This window comes from Typopeltis vanoorti, chromosome 2 (genome assembly GCF_054136105.1).
Source record: "Typopeltis vanoorti isolate ZY-2024b chromosome 2, IOZ_Tvanoo_1.0, whole genome shotgun sequence".
Lineage (NCBI taxonomy): Eukaryota > Metazoa > Arthropoda > Arachnida > Uropygi > Thelyphonidae > Typopeltis > Typopeltis vanoorti.
The window spans coordinates 134,586,561-134,608,127 of record NC_143550.1 but is presented as its reverse complement, the minus strand read 5'-3'; the positions used below and the strand labels follow the sequence as shown (position 1 = coordinate 134,608,127).

At 34.9% G+C, this 21,567-nt stretch overlaps 1 protein-coding gene across 1 annotated transcript in view; it reads right to left on the bottom strand.

The window, feature by feature from the left end:
* LRP1 (LDL receptor protein 1) overlaps nucleotides 1–21,567 on the bottom strand; it is a 1,646,373-nt gene that overhangs the window by 442,053 nt on the left and 1,182,753 nt on the right. The window contains exons 69-72 of the mRNA XM_090402369.1: nucleotides 19,725–19,841; nucleotides 12,653–12,769; nucleotides 5,338–5,457; nucleotides 5,008–5,127 (exon numbers count right to left, since the gene is read on the bottom strand). Coding sequence (XP_090258495.1) covers nucleotides 5,008–5,127; nucleotides 5,338–5,457; nucleotides 12,653–12,769; nucleotides 19,725–19,841 — 474 coding nt within the window. The remainder of the gene's footprint in view (nucleotides 1–5,007; nucleotides 5,128–5,337; nucleotides 5,458–12,652; nucleotides 12,770–19,724; nucleotides 19,842–21,567) is intronic.

Sequence of the window (21,567 nt, the reverse complement as noted above, 5' to 3'; positions counted from 1 at the left end):
ACATTGTGGGTTGGACTGTTTATAGATATCGGGAATGACCTCACATAACAGGATGTCTTAAATTTTTTTTGCTGGTCATGGAAAACTCCTCAGGGAAATAAGGCAATTCGTATCGGCAGGAAATGTGTGTGTGTGTATGTGTGGATGGGGGCATTAATGGCTTTGGGATGTTCTGAGTGAAATTTTTGGGTATATGCAGGGGATGGTTTGGACAGGACAAGGGATGTCATCCATGATGGAATCCATGGATGTCAAGTTCGTATTCAGTGTTATGATGAATGGAGCAAGATACGAACATTTTTCCCTCGTCTCACAATGCACTTAGCAAATGGAACAGTTTACATGTCGCAGGTCGAATCAGAGAATGCGTGAAGATAAAAGTTGTTGTTGGACTAGCTTCATGAGCATGGGCAGATGAATGGGAATACAACAGAAAATATAAAAGTTGCTGTGGGTAGATGAATGGGAATTAAAGATGAATGTCGTTGTGGGCAGATAAACAAAGGTATCAGTGGGACGGTGCTGACATTCCTCTTTCATTTGGCCATGGTACCAACAGCGCTAAAAATGTTGTTGTGGGGTGAGCTTAATGAGTGTGGGTAGATGAATGGGGATAACAAATAAAATAGAAAAGTTGCTGAGGGTAGATGAATGGGATTATCAGCAAGACCACGCTGTCATACCCATTCATTTGTCCACACCAAATCGAAACTGATACCTTTATTTGTTTAATAAAAATGAAAACTTTGTTCAGTGATGATACACTTTTAATCGTTTCTTCCAACTTAATTATGTTTCCATATGTATTTGTAAATGTTGTATGTAAATATGTAAATGTTGGTAATTCCCACATACATTTAAAAAAAACACATAACTTAGTGGTCCTTAGAATTGTTTTATGCATTTTACTGGTCCTTGGACTTAGAAAGGTTGAGAAACGCTGTCCTATAGTAACTAGGCAGGGTCTGTGGGGAAAAGGAGGCAGTGCTTGATATATGAGAGTGGTTCTTTCCATATCAGTGATAGTAGAACAGAGGTCAGGGATTGACTTTGTTCTTCATCTTTCCAGATTTAAAGGTTCAAGTGGCTTGCTGTCATAGAGGAGGTGGAGGCTATTTGCTACATCCAGTTTGTAAATTGCAGGACTGGGTTGTCTTCATTACTGGATTCCCATAATGCACTGGGCAAGTTAATATCTCCAAGTATGATGCCAGGATGGGCAGTGTTTGGCCAGTCAAGTAAAGGACTTATATACATTGTAGATAGAGAAGTTGTCCACCAAATACCAATGAAAAAAGTCACTTTGTGAATGGGCTAAAGATTCAGAGATCTTTCAAAATTTGCTTTTGCATAGATTTCCAGGCTATGTTTTCATCAGGTTTATCAGTGAAAAGAATGTAGCCAGGAATGTTAATATTTCATTGTGGAGTGTGGTGAGTTTCTTGTAGAACAACAACATCTACATAGTAACTGGTAAGAATATTATTTAGTACCTTTGATTTTGATCTAGTGAATGCCTTGATATTTTTATTATTTTATGACGTGACACCTCCAGGGAGTCCAAAGACTCATCGAGGGAGGGCACCTACTCTCTGTCTCCACCACTCAATCCACCAACTACAACTAACCACAACTACACCAATGGCATCTACCGCCCGCCACCACCACTACCACAGACAATCACAAACATCCATGCCCATGGCAGGAGTTGAACACGCAGCCTTTTTGGCTGGAGAGATGGACATGCTAACTGCTTGGCCAACCAGGCTGGATATTCAACTGAAAGAGAATCAGGCAATTCTCGATGTTCTTGTTTGGTTGTGTTTGTTCATTTCTAAGGAGGCTAAAATGATATGGAGACTGTAACGGACTTTTGAAACACAGTTCTCTGCCTAAGCTATCGACACAAACCTTGTTGTCGCCAGAGATGTTCAAGGTGGTATGTCTACTTTGATACTGTGTGCTCATTTCTTGTAGTGTCTAGGATACCATAGTTAAAATTTGGACCCCAAGGTTAGATATTAGAATTTGTGCCATTTAAGTAGAAGCCATTTGTCATATATAAGTTCTTTCCTTTATCAAATTTACTCAAATAGTAAAAATGGCATACTATTCCTCATGCACAACCTATATAATGACTTATTTGCAATCCTCTTCTTTTTTCATACCTATCATAAAATGGTAACAGAGTGCACTTGTCCATCCCTCTCTCTCTCTCTTTCTTCCCCCCCCCCCCCTTTCTTTTAGTGTTGCAGGGTGATCAGCATGCATTTTAGAAATTATTCACTTTACAACTGTGTTAAATAACTATTTTAATTTCCCGACGTTTCGACCTTCATATTAAGGTCATCATCTGGAGTATATACAAATATACAAGGACAAGCTGAGTTACATTTCACACAGTATGCCAAAGAAACAATGACTTGATCACCAGTAATTCTACTGGCATGACCGCTAGTGAAAAAAAAAAAAAATACAGATAAAATTAAAAATTAATTAATTATTTAGAAATTACATTAAAGCTAAATTCTGTTTAAGATAACATGAGAGAAACATTCTTTCATATAGATAGTTTTCTTACAGTAACAACAATGTTCTATTTTTAACATGACAATTGTTATATTAGATTCAAGATTCTGGATTATCTACAGTCCTGTTTATATTAAATGGATAAGAATCCTATATTGTTATATAGCCAGTAAGTGAAACTCAAGATCGATAACTACGATCTATGAGTTTCAATGCCGAAAAACTATCGGCGAAGGCAATTTGAAGCAAAGGTGGAGCAGGATCCCTCACTATTCTTGATATTCTCTCATAATGTAAATCACAGCTCCTAGGAGATGTAATACTGTCATTACAATATGAGGGGAGGTCACTACCCAGACCGGTTTCAACCTTTTTTGAGGTCTCATCAGTGAGTAGGTAGACCTGGAAAATATCAAAGCTTAGTTAAAAGAACTTACATACCTTCACTATACGAATGCCATAAAGGTGTGCTTGTATTTTGTAATTAAAATAAAAAGCCAAAAGGCTAGTTTTCTGGCAATTGAATAGATATTAAATGGATAAGAATCCTATATTGTTATATAGCCAGTAAGTGAAACTCAAGATCGATAACTACGATCTATGAGTTTCAATGCCGAAATTTTAATTACAGTCCTGTTTATAGTTAACTCTTAGGGAGAAAGGTTCCGTGGGTAGAATATGTGCCTCCCATATGCTTGGGATTTTTAGACCATCATTATTGTTGAGATTGGGGTGGTTGATAAGAATTTCACATACCATGTTTTGGTGTGATGTAAACAACTGGTACTTTTAAACAGTTTACATAGAATTGACTGGAAAAGCAGCAGTTGTTTACATCGTTCATACCAAAACATGGTATGAATGTAAATTTAAGGAAGCCTGTGAGATTTTTATCAACTACCCCAATTGGAATCCTTTTTAGTGGAAAATGATTTTTTTGTTGATTCTGAGTTTCTGGAAAGGGTTTGTGACCACCTCAAAACTACATCAAAGCTAAATAGAATTTAGCTTTGATGTAGTTTCTAAATAATTAATTTTATCTGAATTTTATTTTATTTTCCACTAGAGGTCATGCCAGTAGAATTACCAGTGATCAAATCATTGTTTCTTTGGCATGCTGTGTGAAATGTAACTCAGCTTGTCCTTGTATATTTGTATATACTCCAGATGACGACCTTAACACGAAGGTCGAAACGTCAGGAAATTAAAATAGTTATTAATAATACGGTTGCAAAGTCTATAATTTCTAAAATGAATGTGGTTGTGTGTTTCTTCTTCCTGCAACTATACTTCTTTCATTCTACATGTACTGCCTTTAACCACCTTAGTGGCCATTATGGATCAAATACGCATCCTCATACGCTTCGTATCCATCGTATATTTCAATGTAATATCAATGGTATTACAATTTTAATATGCACTTCACATCCATGATAACCTTGACGTCTATAGACGTCTTGGCCGGTAGTGGGGTTAAAATCATTCAAGCTTGTCAAAATTATCAACTTTTACTTTCCCTTTTTCTGTTCTAATAGCAAAACTCATGTCATCGATCTTCATTCCAGAAAAATATGAATGTCATACTCCCATTCAGCACATCTCTGATTACAAAATCTACTGGCTTCTTGTTACCCATCTTGTGCGCTTAAGATGGGTAACAAGAACTCTTTTCTTCACTCGCGATTCTCTCTTCTCTGCTGTACTACTCAAAAGACTTTTCTCTAATTAGTCAACTTCATACATTATGCTCTCCACTTAAATAAACATGCTATCCTCATACATTAGTGTGCTACCTCTAAATTCTTCTCATTTTTCAACATTTCTTTTTTGTTATTCACTCTCCTTGCAGTGACTAAAGGCGAGTGAAATGTCCTCCACTACAAGTGGGCATTTCATTCACCTTAACTCGTTCTACAACTTTATTCCTACCTAAATGCCCCACTCCCATTGCTTATATTTTCTCTACTTCTCTATCATTTACCTCTGTACAATGTCACTTTTGAATCTTTGATCTATTGCTTTTGACATGGCAAACACTCCCCAAATGGATTTCCTGTACTGAAAATGAAGTAACAATTCTAGGCAGGATTTCATTCATGACACATTCTAATTTCATGCGATGGAGGAGACAAACATGAAAAATCAATATAATCTGTACTACATGCTAAAACACAGATTACCAATTCATTTGTGAACAAATGGCAATATCAGAATGTGCTTTTAAAATGGTGAAGATGGAAATTTAAATAAATGTGATACAACTGTATATTATTATGTTTCAGAGGTGAATGCAAAGAAATAATCAAGCTTGAAAATGAAAAAAAAAAAAAATTAAATATCATAAAACCTTACTTTTCAGAGTACTATTCATAAGAATTACGAATAAAAAATAAAATAAATAAAACTTGTCATCTGTTCAACGGTGTTAAATAGAATTATTAAAATCATTACTGTTAATGATATAAATATAAAACATACAAAATCTTGGTGTTTCATCTGAGTTATCTCCACAGTTATCCTGTCCATCACACACTTTTGATTGAGGTATACAAATACTATTTCTACAGCGAAATCTGCCAGGGGGACATGCTAGCTTACCTGAAATGTATTTAAAACATATTAAATTTGGGACATGGAAAATGAATGATATATTGAATGCAAAGATATTTTTAAAGAGAAAAGTAAAAATAATGGACTAATATGAATAAGTTCATTTTTTTAAGTGTGTTGATATTCTTTCATGTTCAACTTTAATTATGTTTTGAAAATTATTATGGTAAATATGAATATATATTTATACATGCTTACTACACAAGGAATGTTCTTCATCTGATCCATCCCCACAGTCGTTTTCTCCATCACATTGCCAGAGGGCTGATATACACTGTCCATTTTTACATACAAATTCACCTCTCTTACAACTGATTCCTGAAAAATTCAAAATATTTAGTCAATGAAATTTCAGTGAAGGTGATTTTATTTCTGTAAGCAGCTATAATTAATAGCAGACAAAGAGGTAATTTATACTAACATATCAAAACTTAAACCTTAAAGACTGCTCTTTTAAATTATTTGAAATATGTATTATCTGTTTGCTTTGCTCCATATTCAACTGAACATTTATTAATGGACTAAGAATGTCTTATTAGACAGCTAGACAAACAGTGTGTAACAACTTTCAATAGATTATTGATAAAATTAATATGCCTTTCTTCATATCTGCTAACTTTAGAGCAAATACATATTTCTTACTTCTTAGTGAAAATGTAGTATTTTATACTTGACATTGGTGGCTTGACATTAATATGAAGTGTTCTCAACAGTCACAGAATATTTATTGATCATGAACAGACAATAAGAAAAAAACAAGGAATACCAAAATTGGGTGCCAGAATTATGGGAGGTGAAATATATTAGTATGCAGTTGACGTAACATTCATTATAAAACAAAATCTACAGTCAGGTTCATGTATATGCAAAAAATTTTCAGGTGTTTTTTGGTTCAGCTATAAATCCAAAAAAAAATTTTTAGTGGAATTTAAAAACAGTACCTAAAGAAATAAGTAATGGACATCCATTTTGGGGAGGAAGATATTATTTTTTCATAAAGAAAACTAGAACTAATCGACACTACTTTAAGACAAGAGCCACCACAGTAACCCCTACTATTGTAGTATGAAGAACAGCATAAATACCAAGAATAACAAGAATAAATAAGGGGGAGGGGAGGGGAAGAGAGAGAGAGAGAGAAGGCCCATTCCAGTTCTTCTGTGGTGTGCAAAAAACATTTATAAAAAAAGGTCTTTAAAATTTCAAACTACGACAAATATTTAGGTGAATCAGTAATGAACAAGTTAGTAGCATTAAAATTCACCTCAATTTATACATGCTAAACCACATGAAAGACATATTGCAAAAAAGGCAAGTAAATTGTTAAAAATATCAAGTACACTAAGAAATGTGGTTTTCTATGAAGTGAATAAATCTGTAATCACTGTTATTAAAATTCATGACTTAATCCGACTTTTATACCAAGAACAACTAAGAAATATCTGAGGAAATTTAAATTCTGACAATGTTTTCCTTATGCTTTCCCAAGTTAGGAAAAATCTATGGAAAGTAGAACATACAAGCAGAAAAGATCTCAGCTGGTGCATAATATTAAGCAGACCACAACTTAATAAAGTGAAATTCAAATATCATAACTATGATTATCAAAAATCCTGAAAACACGAAATCCTGAAATCATCAAATATACTTTCTGTATTTTATTTAAAAGGTTAAGGCATATAGTAGGAAGTTATATCAAGTCAAATCTGAAATTATACCAAGAAAGATGATATAATTTGATCAATGAACCAACTAAACCAAACTTAAGGCTGACAGACATTTTAATTGAAGTTGCAAGTATCATATTTAGAAATTAAATGGTCACCCTCCTTTTATTATTATTATTATTGTACAGGAGTCTAAAGACCAATAACAGGAAATCCAAACAATCCATGCAATCTATCATACCTCCCCTAAAACCCATTAACAGACAAAGCACTCACATCTAACTCTTGTAAACCTTTCCAATAATTCACACCTCTACAAGTGAAAATTCCAGTCCACATGCTCTTAGTAACCACAATTTTACTCAACTTCCAGGGATAACATCTTGTTCTGCTTGCTCTATCGAAGTGCTAAGTAACTTAAAATGTTTCAATCATATTCTCTCTTTTTTGTCTATCAACCAACTTCTGCAATCCACACACCCTCAATCTATCCTCATAGAGAGCATTCCACAGACCATTCACCATCTTGGTAGCTTTTGTCTGGATACTCTCCTCCACATCCTCATCTCCCAAGAAACCCAAGTGACCAGAGCTGAAGGCATATTGAGGCTTTATAAAGAGGAATAACAACTTCCTTATCTCTGATTGTTAGTGTGTTCTTTAAATAACCAAGAAATCCTATGAGTTACCCACTACTTTAGCGATATACCCTCTAAACTTAAGCTCTCTGGCTACCACTACCCTAAATCTTTAGCTTTAGCTAAATCATTTCCTGAAATACAGTTCCACCAATGTGGTGCACTGATTGTAATATATTTATCCCAAAATGCATAGCTTTACATTTCTCCACATTAAACTGACACCCCATTATCTATTGTGCAAGCTGTCCATATCTCCTTGAATAACTGTTACTATATTTAATTTTTCATCATCACCAAACAATTGAATATTTCTTTTCAGATTCTTTTCTATATCATTGATGTACAGTTAAACAGTAGTGGTCCTAGAACTGAACCTTACAACACACCATCAATAACCTGTTTTTGCCTGGAGTTTGCTCCTCTGTATACTGCTTTTTGATATTTGTCAAGTAGCTATTCTCTTATTCACATAACCAGTGTCATATCTATCCCCATTTGTATAGCCAAGTGCCATGTGATATTCTGTCAAATATTTTTGCAAAATCGAGCTGAATCACAGCATAGCCATTTCCTTTATCCAACTCATCTGTCATTGTATTATAAAAAGCTGGTAAATTACTAAGGCATGTAAGGAACTTCATAAAGCCATCATAGAGTATCATATTTTTATCCACCAATTCTTAGATTCTCTTTTTGATCAATTTTTCCGGTATGTTTACCACCAGACCTCAGATACTGATTGGTCTATAGTTTGCTACTGCAGTCTTAAAGCCTCTCTTATGCAAGGGAATTATTTTGTACTCTTTCCACTCCCTTGGAACTCTATCAGAACTGAGTCATATATTAAACAGAGGCATTGCTAGTTCCCTTGTACATTCTCCCAAAAATGTGAACTTATATCACAGCTAATCCCACAGCTCTATTTACACTGAGATTCTGCAAAATCCTAAGAACTTCCAATCATCTCACTCTGCTCTCACATTAGTGTGTCAAGTATGTCCTAGCATTAAACTTACTTGGATGATATACTCTTGCAAAGAGGTCACTAAGTGACTCAACTATTTTATCTGCTTCTGTCACTTAACTACCATCAGTACTTATTAAGATTATTCTTCCATAGTCATTCTTCCTCTTACTGGTCATGTAACAAAAGAACTCTTTGGGATTTCCTTTGCCATGCTCGGCTAGTTCTTGTAATCTGATTGCATCTTCTTTACCATGTTGGTAACCTTTCTTACCTGAGCCTTGTTCTGTTCATGAGTTTCCTGGCCACCTTTCTCCTTATATACTCTCTACAACATTTTCTTTTCTGCAGCTCTTTCTTAATAATATTACTCATCCATCTAATTCCTAGCTGATTAACTCTCCTTACCTTAGGTATACTATTTAATATTGCTTCCTCTAGATGCCCCTTAGTTATCTCCCATGCACGACTAACATCCTTCCCTTGCAATGTTTTATGCCATGGCATAGATTCAAGCTTTTTCCTAAACTGGACATAATCACCTGATTTGTAATTCCACATATACCCCTTCTTGACAGAATATTCCTCATGTTTTATAATCTCCCAAGTCAAAAGCACATGATCACTTTTCCCAATTGGAGGCAATGTGGCCACCTTTGTTATGCAGACAATAACTTAAAAGAAAACTTACTTAACTCTTCAATAATATCTGGAAATATCAAAAGGTCCCAAAAGAATGGAAAACTGGAGTAGTAATAAATATTCACAAAAAAAAAAGGTATCAAGGACAAATGTGGAAATTACAGAGGCATTACTCTCTTAATAACAGCATCTAAACTATATGCAAATATTAGATATATGAAGAGCCAAAGGCTTCAATTCGGTGACATATGACTTGTATAAGTTAAGGGATATTACATCCCATATCATTTCTTAGCCGAATAAGAAACTCAAAGAGTTTCATGCCGAGCATAGTAGAAACTATATAAAGTTCGGCGATTCCAAATGTAAGCAAATACCTGGATATGCAGCAACTGACCCTAAAGGAAATGCAAGCTGAGGCAATTCATGTCTAAGGTGGAGCAAGCTCTGATCGCTATTCTTGACATTTACCCATAATGTGAACTTAGCTCCTAGGAGCTGTATTTCTGTTCTACATTATGAGAGAAGGTCACTACCCAGACCAGTTTCAACCTTTATTGAGGTCTCATCAGTGAGTAGGTAGACCTAGTTAATATTATGTTTGTAGCGAACAGAACTTACAACCCTTCTATGAGTATTGCCGAGAGGTGTCCTAATAAATTATTGGATATATGAAGAGCCAAAGGCTTCAATTCGGCGACATATGACTTGTATAAGTTAAGGGATATTACATCCCGTATCGTTTCTTAGCCGAATAAGAAACTCAAAGAGTTTCATGCCGAATATAGTAGAAACCATATAAAGTTCGGCGATTCCAAGCGTAAGCAAATACCTGGATACACAGCAACTGACCCTAAAGGTAGTGCAAGCTGAGGCAACTCATGTCTAAGGTGGAGCAAGCTCTGATCGCTATTCTTGATATTTACACATAATGTGAACTTAGTTCCTAGGAGCTGTATTTCTGTTCTACATTATGGAATCGCCGAACTTTATATGGTTTCTACTATATTCGGCATGAAACTCTTTGAGTTTCTTATTCGGCTAAGAAACGATATGGGATGTAATATCCCTTAACTTATATATGCAAATATCTTAAAGAATAGACTAATTAAATATACAGAAAATTATTTAGAAGAATAACAGTGTGGTTTTAGAAGAGGGAGAGGATGCACAGATACATCTTTCACAATCAACAGATCATAGAAAAAATAAAATAATTTAACCTGCCCACTTTCCTTCTATTTATTGACTACAAAAAAAGATATGATAATTTGAACAGAAATCTACTCTGTAAAATATTACAAGATGATAAAATATCTCCTCAATTAATTAAAGCAATAAAAAGTCTATAGAGAGAAAGAAAAATTTGCATCAAATTTGTAGATGGAACATTATCAGAACCTATAATTATAACTGTGGCTTATCCGCAATTCTATTCAACATTTATATAAACAGAATCCTAAAAGACTGGAAAACAACTATCAAAGATGGAATTAAACTAACAAATATAACAGCTTAATACAAAACTTCATGCAGATGATCAAGTACTAATTTCAAATTCAGAAGAGAAACTTCAAATTGCAACTAACTATCTAAATGAAATAGCAAAAAAGTTTTAAATGAAAATCTCTGAAACAAAAACTATGGCAATGTGTGGAAACACCATTCAAAAAGTCAAAATTAAGCTTAACAATAAAATAATAGAACAAGTTACAGAATTCAATTACTTAGGAAATATAATCCCACAAAACCTGTGTAGCTCAGTGGAAGTGTCACTTGCATCTTCTGCACTAGGCTGTCCAAAGATTCAGTTCAAGTCTAGTCGCCAAATGAAGGAACTTTTTCTAATCCTATCTTCGACTGATTCCTGAGTTAGTCAATTTCTGGCATGGACAAACAGGTTTTTTCCTCCTGGAAACTTGGGCTTTTCATCCCATAAACTCAATAAAATCAACTAAAACCCACATTAATTCAGACAGTAACATTATCCTGTTAGGGTTAGGTACCAAGAGATGGCAACACTTGTTTGCCAGTCTCTTCATTGGTGGCAGCTTATAATTAGTGATAGTCAGAGTCCAGCTATCTCTGATTGGTTACCAGTGGAGATTGAGCCTGCCAAAAGTCTCCAAAAGCTAGATAGGGTTAAAAGGCCTCACCCACTACCTATAAGGGAATAAAAAGGTGTTAGCCTATACCTAAATTTGTGCAGACGATGACGAGCTCTTCTGATCCTATCACTAGATCCAATACTCTCACACCCCTAGTCCCTTCGCCACATACAGATTCAAGTGATTATCTCTCAGTAACTGTGTAAATTCAATTTTTTTCCTGCCATGCAATCCTTCTTCATTCCAATCTACACAGGTTTATCTCCATGGCTGATGCCTCCCATAATTGACTTGCACTCAATGCACTAATTTATTGATACATGTCTTGAAGATCAGCCATAGAAACCAACCATATATTTTGTCTTATTGGCCTTGATCTCACACGAAACTACTTCAAATGAACAATCATCCTCTTGACTATCTCCTATTCATTTTGGCTGTAATTCATCTGCTATCATCAGCAGTTCCCCTTTCCTAATCCCATCTTTTCTGAAAATACTAATCCCTTCACATTCTATCCCTGTAGCAACATCATGTGTTGTTAGCCAAATCTCACTAATGCCAATAACTTTTGGTGAGGTTGCACTAACCAATGCAAAAATCTCCTCCTTTCTGTTACTGATGGCATTAATATAGAGAAACTATGGCATCTCTTTAGGCCCAACCATTTTTACTTCCTGAACTGACTACCTTATTCAATAGTTTTTGCTTGAGAGACTAGATTATGCATTTATTGGTCATTCTCACATTCACTCCTCTCATGGGTGGTTTTGTACACACTCACCTGCATCCACCTCAATTGCTTAAGTTTTCCTGAATTTGCACATTGCATGCATGGTGAACAAAGCTCTCTCTAGACTCCTAGCACCTTACACCAAAACCATTTCGATGCAGTTGGTCAGCATTATACAAATCCTTCTTTCTATCAAACTCAGAACATAGGTCTACAAATCCTACATTATTCCTTCTGCACAATCTGCATATCGATTTGTTTGCTATCAACATCCTTCTCCTCATTCATCTCTAGCATGTCAGGAGACTTACGATCTTCCCTTCTTGCTCTTCATTTTAACTTCATCAAACAACTCCATCACATCGTTCCTCACAGAATATTTTTCACCTCTCAGATCATTAGTACCAACCATCACAATTAGTTCTTTCACCTTACCTTTCTGCATCTGGAAGGCATGACTAATATCATTGGTGATTCAGGAAAGGAAAATGATTAGCTCAAAGCACTGAAAAATATGATATATATTGCACTGTCTGCATCTTTCTTGCTTCTCACTTTCAAACCATCCAAATGGCCAATTTCAGTTTCTACATAAATTATATATATTATTTGATATTACTATTCAATTTGAATTAAAGAATCAGCAATAAAAATATTCAATATTTAAAAAACAATTAAATGGATGTAACTATAGGATTCTATATTTACTTTTGTAGAACAGAAAAGTAAATATGGAGTATTTTTAGTCATTTACTCACTGCAGTCTTCTTCATCAGAACCATCTGCACAATCTGTATCACCATCACACTTCCATTCACGCAGGATACAGAAATTGGTGGTACGGCATCCAAATTCATTCACTTTGCATGTTACATCTACAAAATAACAAGATGCATAAAAATAACTTAACACACACACACACACACACAAATGATGCAAAAAATCAGAAAAATCCAATGGAGTGAATTAAAGTTGTCTTGAAGAGTTTACATGCAAAAAAAACTACCCAAAATATTCTTAAACAAGTTTTTACATTTGAGAATATTTTTGAGCATAGGATTTCATATCAATTTAAGAGGTGCATCCAGAAACCAAGTTCTGATTGATTGTAAATGAATGAAATGACAATATTTTTGATAGCCTAATCAGAACAGAAATGAAAATGTGCAATATTTTTCATATAATAGAAAGGACAAGAAGGGAGGAGGGCTACTGATAACAGCACAGGAATTATGTCCGAGAAGGTGAAGATACAAGAGGAAAATAGTGGCAATACTTTCCAGGCAGTATGGTGTGAGGTGAAGTATCAACAGAAAGAGATATTTAGTAGGATGTTGCAATAAGAGAGAAATTAGTCAAAATACTAAACTGGCTACATACAAGACTGTTCAAAAACCAAATTCTGAGAGCAAAGTTAGTAATAAAACACTTGATTGAAAACTACCAAAGATATGAGAGTTCTGAGAAAGACTAGTGTAGGGGTGGAAATGAACAGAATACATTAATGGCAACATTATATTAAAAATGAGGATCTCAGTGAGAGTGAGAGCATGACATTGTTAGCAATCAAGAATACATTAGCTGAGCTAATATCTCAGGTAATATGGTCACTTAAAAAAAATAGGAGAGGAAATGTTAGCAAAGAAAGTGCTTTTGCTAGGATGGCAGAAAAAAAAGATCCAGAGGAAAACCAAGATTTAGGTGCAATGAGACAGTGCACCTAAAATATTCGCTATATATTTCTTAGTTTTAACACATTCACGATGAGGTGTCGTTTATCATTCCAATGAAACTTCTCATTACCGGCAGGCTCAACTCACACAAAGTTTCAACCCTTGGTTGAATTTTATTCCTACTTGTTTGCTTTTGAGCTGACAGGCAAACTCACACATGCATAATATGTATAGTGACCATATTTTTTTGGAGAAAATAAAGGAGAAATCAGAAATTGTTTCATAATAAATAATAATAAAAAACAGGTTGCGTTTGTTTTATTAAAACTAAAAAGCTTTATAACGTTTATTGTAAAATATAAGCATATAACATAGCTTTTTAAACAAATCATATTATTACTTAAAAATTTAATTTCAATACTTTTTACAAGAATGAACTTTTTTTTAAATAAATCAGGTTTGTGTTTTAAAAATTCATAAAATTGTATACAATTCATGTCAAAGTTCCATTTGGTATAAATGCATGCTTTCAATGTTTCGATTTTTAATGGAGTTTTTTCCACTGGTACACATATTGTTCACTAATGAAAATACTCGTACCATCATTTTTTAATGATATAATTTTTTCATGTAGTACTGTCATATCCTGTACACCCCTTGAGGGTACATGGCAGGAATTTGATGATGATGATGATGAAAATACTTGTTCAATGGGGGCATTAGATCTAGGAGATATAACCAAAATTCAATGATTTTTAAAATGTTTTTAAAAGATGCATGTTTATCTGTGAAATATTTAAAAATTTCAACCCATTTACATTCGCAGGACTCGTCATTTTGTCACCATTCTTTGAACTTTTCACTGGTGACATAACTTTTAATACACGAAACTTCATCAAATAGTTCGCCATCATTTATGTTTAAGTTCCAGTGGCCGGAAGTGAACAAAACACTTTCCTCGATCTTCACCCACAGAGGTATTTCTCGTAGTAGGACGCCCATTCATTTGTTTCGTGGAAATACTTCCATTTCCACGAAACAGCTGTCCCACTTATTTAAATAATCAATGCAGGTTTGGTAAAACTTATGAACTGCATCTTTAAATATGCTGGCATTAATATTCAATTTGCTATTTCAATTCACAAAATAAAGGACAAAATGGCCATTTTAGAAAAAAAAAAATCTAAAGGACAGAGCAGTGAAATAAAGGACATCATCATCATCATCATCAAATTCCTGCCATGTACCCACAAGGGGTGTACAGGATATGATAGTACTACATGAAAAAATTATATCATTACTAACTTCCTATCTACAATTTTCCTCCAAATCAGTCTGTTACTTGTCAAGACCCCAACATTATCAGATCTTATATTTCTATCATCTAAGGCACTTTGTACCATATCAATCCACCTATATCTTGGTCTTCCTCTGGGTCGTTTTGCTGCCAACCTGGCAGAGAACACTTGTTTTGCTAAGCTTTCCTCGCCCATTCTATTTAAATAATCATACCACCTGAGATTAGCTCTGCTAACGCATTCCTGGATGCTGACAATGTCAAGTTCTTTCCTAATATCCTCATTTTTAATATGATATTGCCATTGATGCCATCTATTCACACCTATAATCTTTCTCAGGACTCTCATATCTGCGGTCGCTAGTCTTTGGTCAAATGTTTTACTTCTGACCCAGCTCTCAGATCCATAAGTTAAAACTGGTTTGAACACTGCCTTGTATACAGCTAATTTAGTGTTCCGACTAATTTCTCTCTTATTCCATATGAATTTATTCAATTGACTTCCCACCATATCAGCTTTGCTGATTCTGTTGTCTATTTCTATATTTAATTTACCATCTTCACTAAAAATCATGCCTAAGTAGCTGAAATGTTTTACTTGTTCCACAGGTTCTCCATTCACAACACAGTTGACATTTTCAATGATTCTGCCTATTTTCATTGTCTTTGTCTTTTTATTGCTGACCTTCATACCATATCTATTACAACAGCTATTCAATTTAGTCAGAGAATTTTGCAGACTTGTAGCGGATTTATTTAGAAGTATAACATCATCCGCATAAAGCAAAGAGCTGACATTAACACCTCCAATTTTGATATCATGTTTAAACCACTTTCCTTCATAATGTGATCCATATAGATAATGAATAACAGAAGGGATAATGTACATCCTTGTCTCACACCAGATTTAACATTAAGCCATCTTCCTGTAATTCCTTCAATTCCAACTGCTGACTTACAACTCAAATAAAGACTAAGTATTGCTTGATATAATGCCCCATTGACACCATATAACTGCAGTGTATTGAATAGCTTCTCTCTTGGCACCTTATCATATGCCTTTTCCAAATCGACAAAACTTAAATACAGATCTCTGTTATATTCCCATGCTTTCTCGACTATTTGTCATAAAGTGAAGATCTGATCCTGACAGCCTCTGTTTGGCCTGAATCCAGCTTGTTCTTCACCAAGCTTTTCTTCCACAATTCCTCTCAACCGTTTCTCAAGTATACTTGCATAGATTTTGCCAGGAACACTCAGTAGGGAAATACCTCTGTAATTTTCACATTCAGTTTTATTTCCCTTTTTATATATGGATACTATGAGAGCTCTACTCCAATCATCGGGAATTCGTCCCTCTGTCCAGGCTTTCTGAACTATGCAGTGCAGCCACTGCAAGACTTTTACACCACCATACTTCAGCATTTCTGGTCGAATATCATCTACTCCAGCTGCCTTTCCACATTTCAAGCATTTGATGGCTTTTTCTACTTCAAGTATGGATATGTATTCCTGCCTGCATGCCTGATCAGTGTTTTTTTACCACTGTGCTGTCATCACTGCTTGTTTCATTTAGCAGTTTTTCAAAGTAATTACTCCATACTTCAAGGATATCTTTTTCTCCTGTTTTCATGTCACCTTTATCATCTCTAACTCCTTTTACAGCACTCTTTCCTCCATTCCTAAGCTTCTTCAACAACCTCCAGAATATTTTGCCACCTTCTTGATATTTATTTTCTATATTCTTGCCAAAGTCCTCCCTTGACTTTTGTTTAGCTAGTTTTACACAGTGTTTAGCATTCTTGCATTTGTCTCTATATTCTCTAAGAGCACAAGCCGACTTATTTGACAGGAACTTTTGATGTTTTTTTTCTTTTTATGCTTTCTTCTTTTCCTTCACTGCCCCTTTAACTTCCTGTGTCCACCAGGGTGTTCTGATTTTTCTATCCTTGCAGACAACCTCACCACATGCCTCTCTGGCTGAATCAATCAGGGTTTTCTTCAAGGCTTGCCACTGAATCTCCAAGGTCTGGTTCCTGTTCTCAAACTCTTTCATTTTTTCTACAATAATCTTTGTGTATTTTAGTCTACAGTTCACATTTGAGAGCTGCTCAACTTTCATTCGCTTTAAAACTTTCTTACATGTTATTCTTTTCAATATGAAATTCAATTTTATCCTGCTCAAGACTAAATAGTGATCACTTGCAATTTCAAATCCTCTGTACACTCTGGTGTCCTGCACCAGGGAGAAAACATCACTATCAACAATAACATAGTCAATGAGACTTTTCTTATTCCTAGCCTCTTCTCTCCATGTGAATTTGTGCACATTTTTATGTTGGAACATGGTGTTAGTAATAACCAGTCCATGTCCTCAGCAGAAATCCAACAGGTATTTGCCATTATTATTAGTTTGCTCTTTTCTCCAAATTTTCCCAAAACATTTTTGTATGTCTGACAATTACTTCCTACTCTGCTATTTAGATCCCCAACAAGGACCAACTTTTCCTTTTTCATTGTGTCAGTAGCTTTCTCTAGAGCCTCCAAACATTCTTCCACTTCTACCTTAGTAGAACCTTCTGTGGGACCATAGGCACAAATAAGTCTCATTGTCCAGTTCCCCATTCTCATATTTGCCCACATTACTCTACTTGAGACTGACTGCCATTCAAGAAGATTAGCCTGGTATTTTGTGTTGAATACTATGGCTACTCCTTCTTTTCCTTGATTGTCATTGCCTGAATATAACATTTTGTATTTATTGCTCAGAAAGATCTCACCAGTTTTTGTCTTTTTAGTTTCAGTCACCCCTATTATGTCAATCTGGTACTTATCTAATTCCTCAGCTAGCTCCATTTCTTTGCCATTTAGGCTTCTTACATCGATAATACCGATCTTTAACTCTGGTGATGTTGAGTTGGGGTTTGTTTTCAGATTTGTTCTGAAACAAAATAAAGAAATGATGGTACAACATGAAATAAAGGACTGTCCTCTTAAATAAAGGACATATGGTCACCATAATTATATGGCACGTTTCAATTCATGGTAGAATTTTATTTGAAGTTAGCCTTTGTGTCATAATGACATTGAGAATTTCAAATGCAGTAAAACAAACACTTATTTCATGGAATTGAAAAATTGGACAATAGATTTTAGTTAGATACTGTGTTTAAGTGCAACATATGGTTTTGCTTGACTCTATACAGCATAGTTTCTGTGGGAGGGGACAATAATAGTGCAATTAGAGACAGCAGGAATAAAAACTGCTCAAACTAATGAATCATACTATTTGTTGAGAAATATATTACACAGACTGCAAAAGCCTCTGTACCTTATTCAGGGATACAATAAAAAAATACTTGTTTTTCTTGCATCTGCAGTATAATGGCTGTTGGGGGAGGGCATGTTGTTTCCGAGGGGAGAGAGTTACTATCGCCTCGACGTGAACAGGTTTAAACATTTTTCGTGTGCGAGGAAATATGCAAAACTTTTTCATGTTTTTTCGTAAAGTAAAATCAGGGGTGCGAGTTATACACAAGGACATGTTATATTCAAGTAAATATGGTAAGAATTTTGCCAAAAGTTGACATCCTTCTGCTGCTTCCCCTGCTCAGCTGACTTCTATGGCAAGTTCCAATGCATAAATATTTTTGTCACTACTGTTTTCTTTTTTTTTCCAAACCAACATCATTAAAATCAATTTAATAATACAATAATCAATTTTACACCGAATAACATTATAAATTTATATATAAATATTATAAATAAAAAAATATTATTTATAAAATATTATATAATATTATAAATTAATTTTCTATTAATTTTTCCCCTACTAAAAACTGCCCGGCACGACAGCAACTCAATTTGTAAACTTTTGGCACACGCACATAAAACTGATATAGGATATGATTTAAGAAGAAACATGTAGTTGTTTGCTGATGATTCAAAGCTGATATAAGCGGTAGTCAACGAAGATGATGTAGAGATCCTGCAGAATGACTTAAATAGGTTGGTAGTATGGGCAAATGTAAATGTTGCCAGTTTAACGTGGCCAGGTATAAGGTCATGGGATGAAGAGAACACAAGATGCAAGCTGTGTACTACACTGATGGAACTGTAGGAAACTAATGAGGCCAGAGAGGTCAAGTTTAGAGGATATATTGCAAAGATGCCAAAACTGCACATTCGATTTTGAGGCTGTTGAAGAACACACAGACAAGTGGGGATAAAAAGGTTATTATTCTTCTTTATATGGCTTTAATAAAGTCATATCTGAATTACCACACAGAGATCTGATCCCCTGGAATTGATGAGGAAGTAGTGGAGAGGATATCCAGAGGTAGGTGACGAAGATTTTGGGAGGTCTATGGAATATCCCTTATGAGAATAGAATTGAAGGTCTGTGGGTTTCAGAAAATAGTTGATAAGTGAATACCAGGGGAATATGATAGAAGCATATAAATTATTAAATGGTCTTTATAGAACTGGTACCAAAGACTTTCAGTACATGGCATTAAGGAAGAGAACAAGAGGGGTCACCGCTGGACTTTGTATAAGAGTGTGGTTAGCAAAGGTGTCAAGACTAGATGTTTTGCATGGATATTGGGGGGGGGGGGTTTCAAATGGAGGTTCAATCCATTTGAACCCATTCAAGTGAATGGGTTCAAATGGATTGCCAGATGTGGTTGTGAGTGCTTCTTTGGTGAATGTATTCAAGGAGAGGCATGACAAGTATTGTGTGAACAATCGTTAAAATGAGTCTGGACTATGAGTCTTTGACTCCATGGAGATGCCCAAGACATTATAATATATTAACATTCATTTCTTATTTTTTAAAATGTTTTAGCATGCGAAACTTACTGCAACTAGCTTCATCACTTCGGTCTTCACAATTGAACTCTCCATTGCATCTCCAAGAAGCTCTAATACATCGCCCATTATCACAACGAAATTCACTTTCTGAGCAATTTCTGGGAACTATAAATATTTAATTTATTAATATTTAAAAGTGCATTATATTATGATACTAAAAATAATAGTATAATAAACTGTAGAGTTTTTTTTATTTTTTCTTTGTTTACCATGACATAGTAAGTAATCACATGAACTTCTGAATGCAACTTGGCAAAACACATACACACATGCAATAGTAAAAGGAAGAAAAGCAATTTATTATTACTACTTTTTATTAAATCAAGAACAAGAATTAATGCTTCACTTCATGCATCAAGAATAATTGTTTATATTGGTCTCATAATTTTCATAATGCTGAATGAGAAGAATGTTTTCAGTTGTTCCTACTATCAGCTGTGCATCACTTCTCTAATTACATCACCATCAAAAATAAAATAAAATAAAATAATAAATAAAAGAGAGAAAACCTACAATCCGGACTGCAGGACTATAGGTGAGAAAGAATATAAAATTTATATACGTGAATTATTTCAATGTTTAAAAAGATGAACAAGAATAGATTGTTTGAATGAATAGTTGGAATAGATGAACATAGACTAACTATTCATTCAAACAATCTAGTCAGTATACCAAAGAACATCTTCTGACAGCAATAATCTATGTTTACAGCAAACTGCAAGTTTCAGTTCTGAACCTTTCAACCCATTTGTACATTTTTCTATGACAATGTTATCACTGTCTTGGGCTATTATTTTACTATTACTTATTTATTACCCATATACAGTACTAATGTACTATAGGTCAATCAACCAACCTCTCATATATGGGCTCAACATAAAAAAAAAAAAAGCAAAATAAATGAAAATTATTTATTTTAATAAATCTTGTAGAGTTTGATCTTCATCTGACTATAAGTATCTCTGGACAGCACACTGTTCAGTCCTTAGAAGGTTGAATTGATGTTGGAAGTTTTTCCCCACTGGTTAGACTATAATAAATTTAGTTTAATCCTTTATCCAAGTGTAAGCAAACAAAATTTGCACCTGAAGTATCTTCAGGACTGAGGCAACTAGTGGTAAAGGTGGACCAAGTTCTTATCACTCCTCGTCTTAGTATCTCCCATAATGCAAAGCACATCTCCTTGCAGACATGTATAATGCTATGCATCAAGGGAAGGGCCACTACCTAGACCGGTTTCGACATTTATTGAGGTCTCATCAGTGGGAGCCAGACACAGAGGTGATGATACTATGGTGGAAGCAATGGAGAAGTCATATTTACCTATATAAATTTATTACAGTCCAACCAAGTGGAAAAAAAACTTCTAACATCTTTCTATAAATCCAGAGTAATTTAGTAATAAGGTGAGACATCTTTTGGCAACTCGTATAGGTAAATATGGTTGGCTGAGTAGTTATACTTCTGCTCTCCAGCCAAGAGGCTGCGTGTTTGAATCCCATGTAGGCATGGATGTTTGATCCTCTCCCAATATGCACTGGGTCACCATGGGAGTAGTAGACCCAACATCTCCTGCAATGGGAGAGGCCTTCATCCTGCAATGGGTAGAAAAATAGGCTGTAAATTTATTTTATTTTTATATATATCATCCTCAGGGGCTCACTTTACTGAGTACGGTTGTGGCAAACCCGAGGTACCTAATGCTGGACCATGCCTTACTTCATGTAATATACATCTGTTATATTATCTGTAGACTGGTCCCTCCTCTTCCTCCCTTGATTATTTCTTTCTTTCTTCTCTTCTTGCTCCTTCCCCTGAATGCTATTAGAGT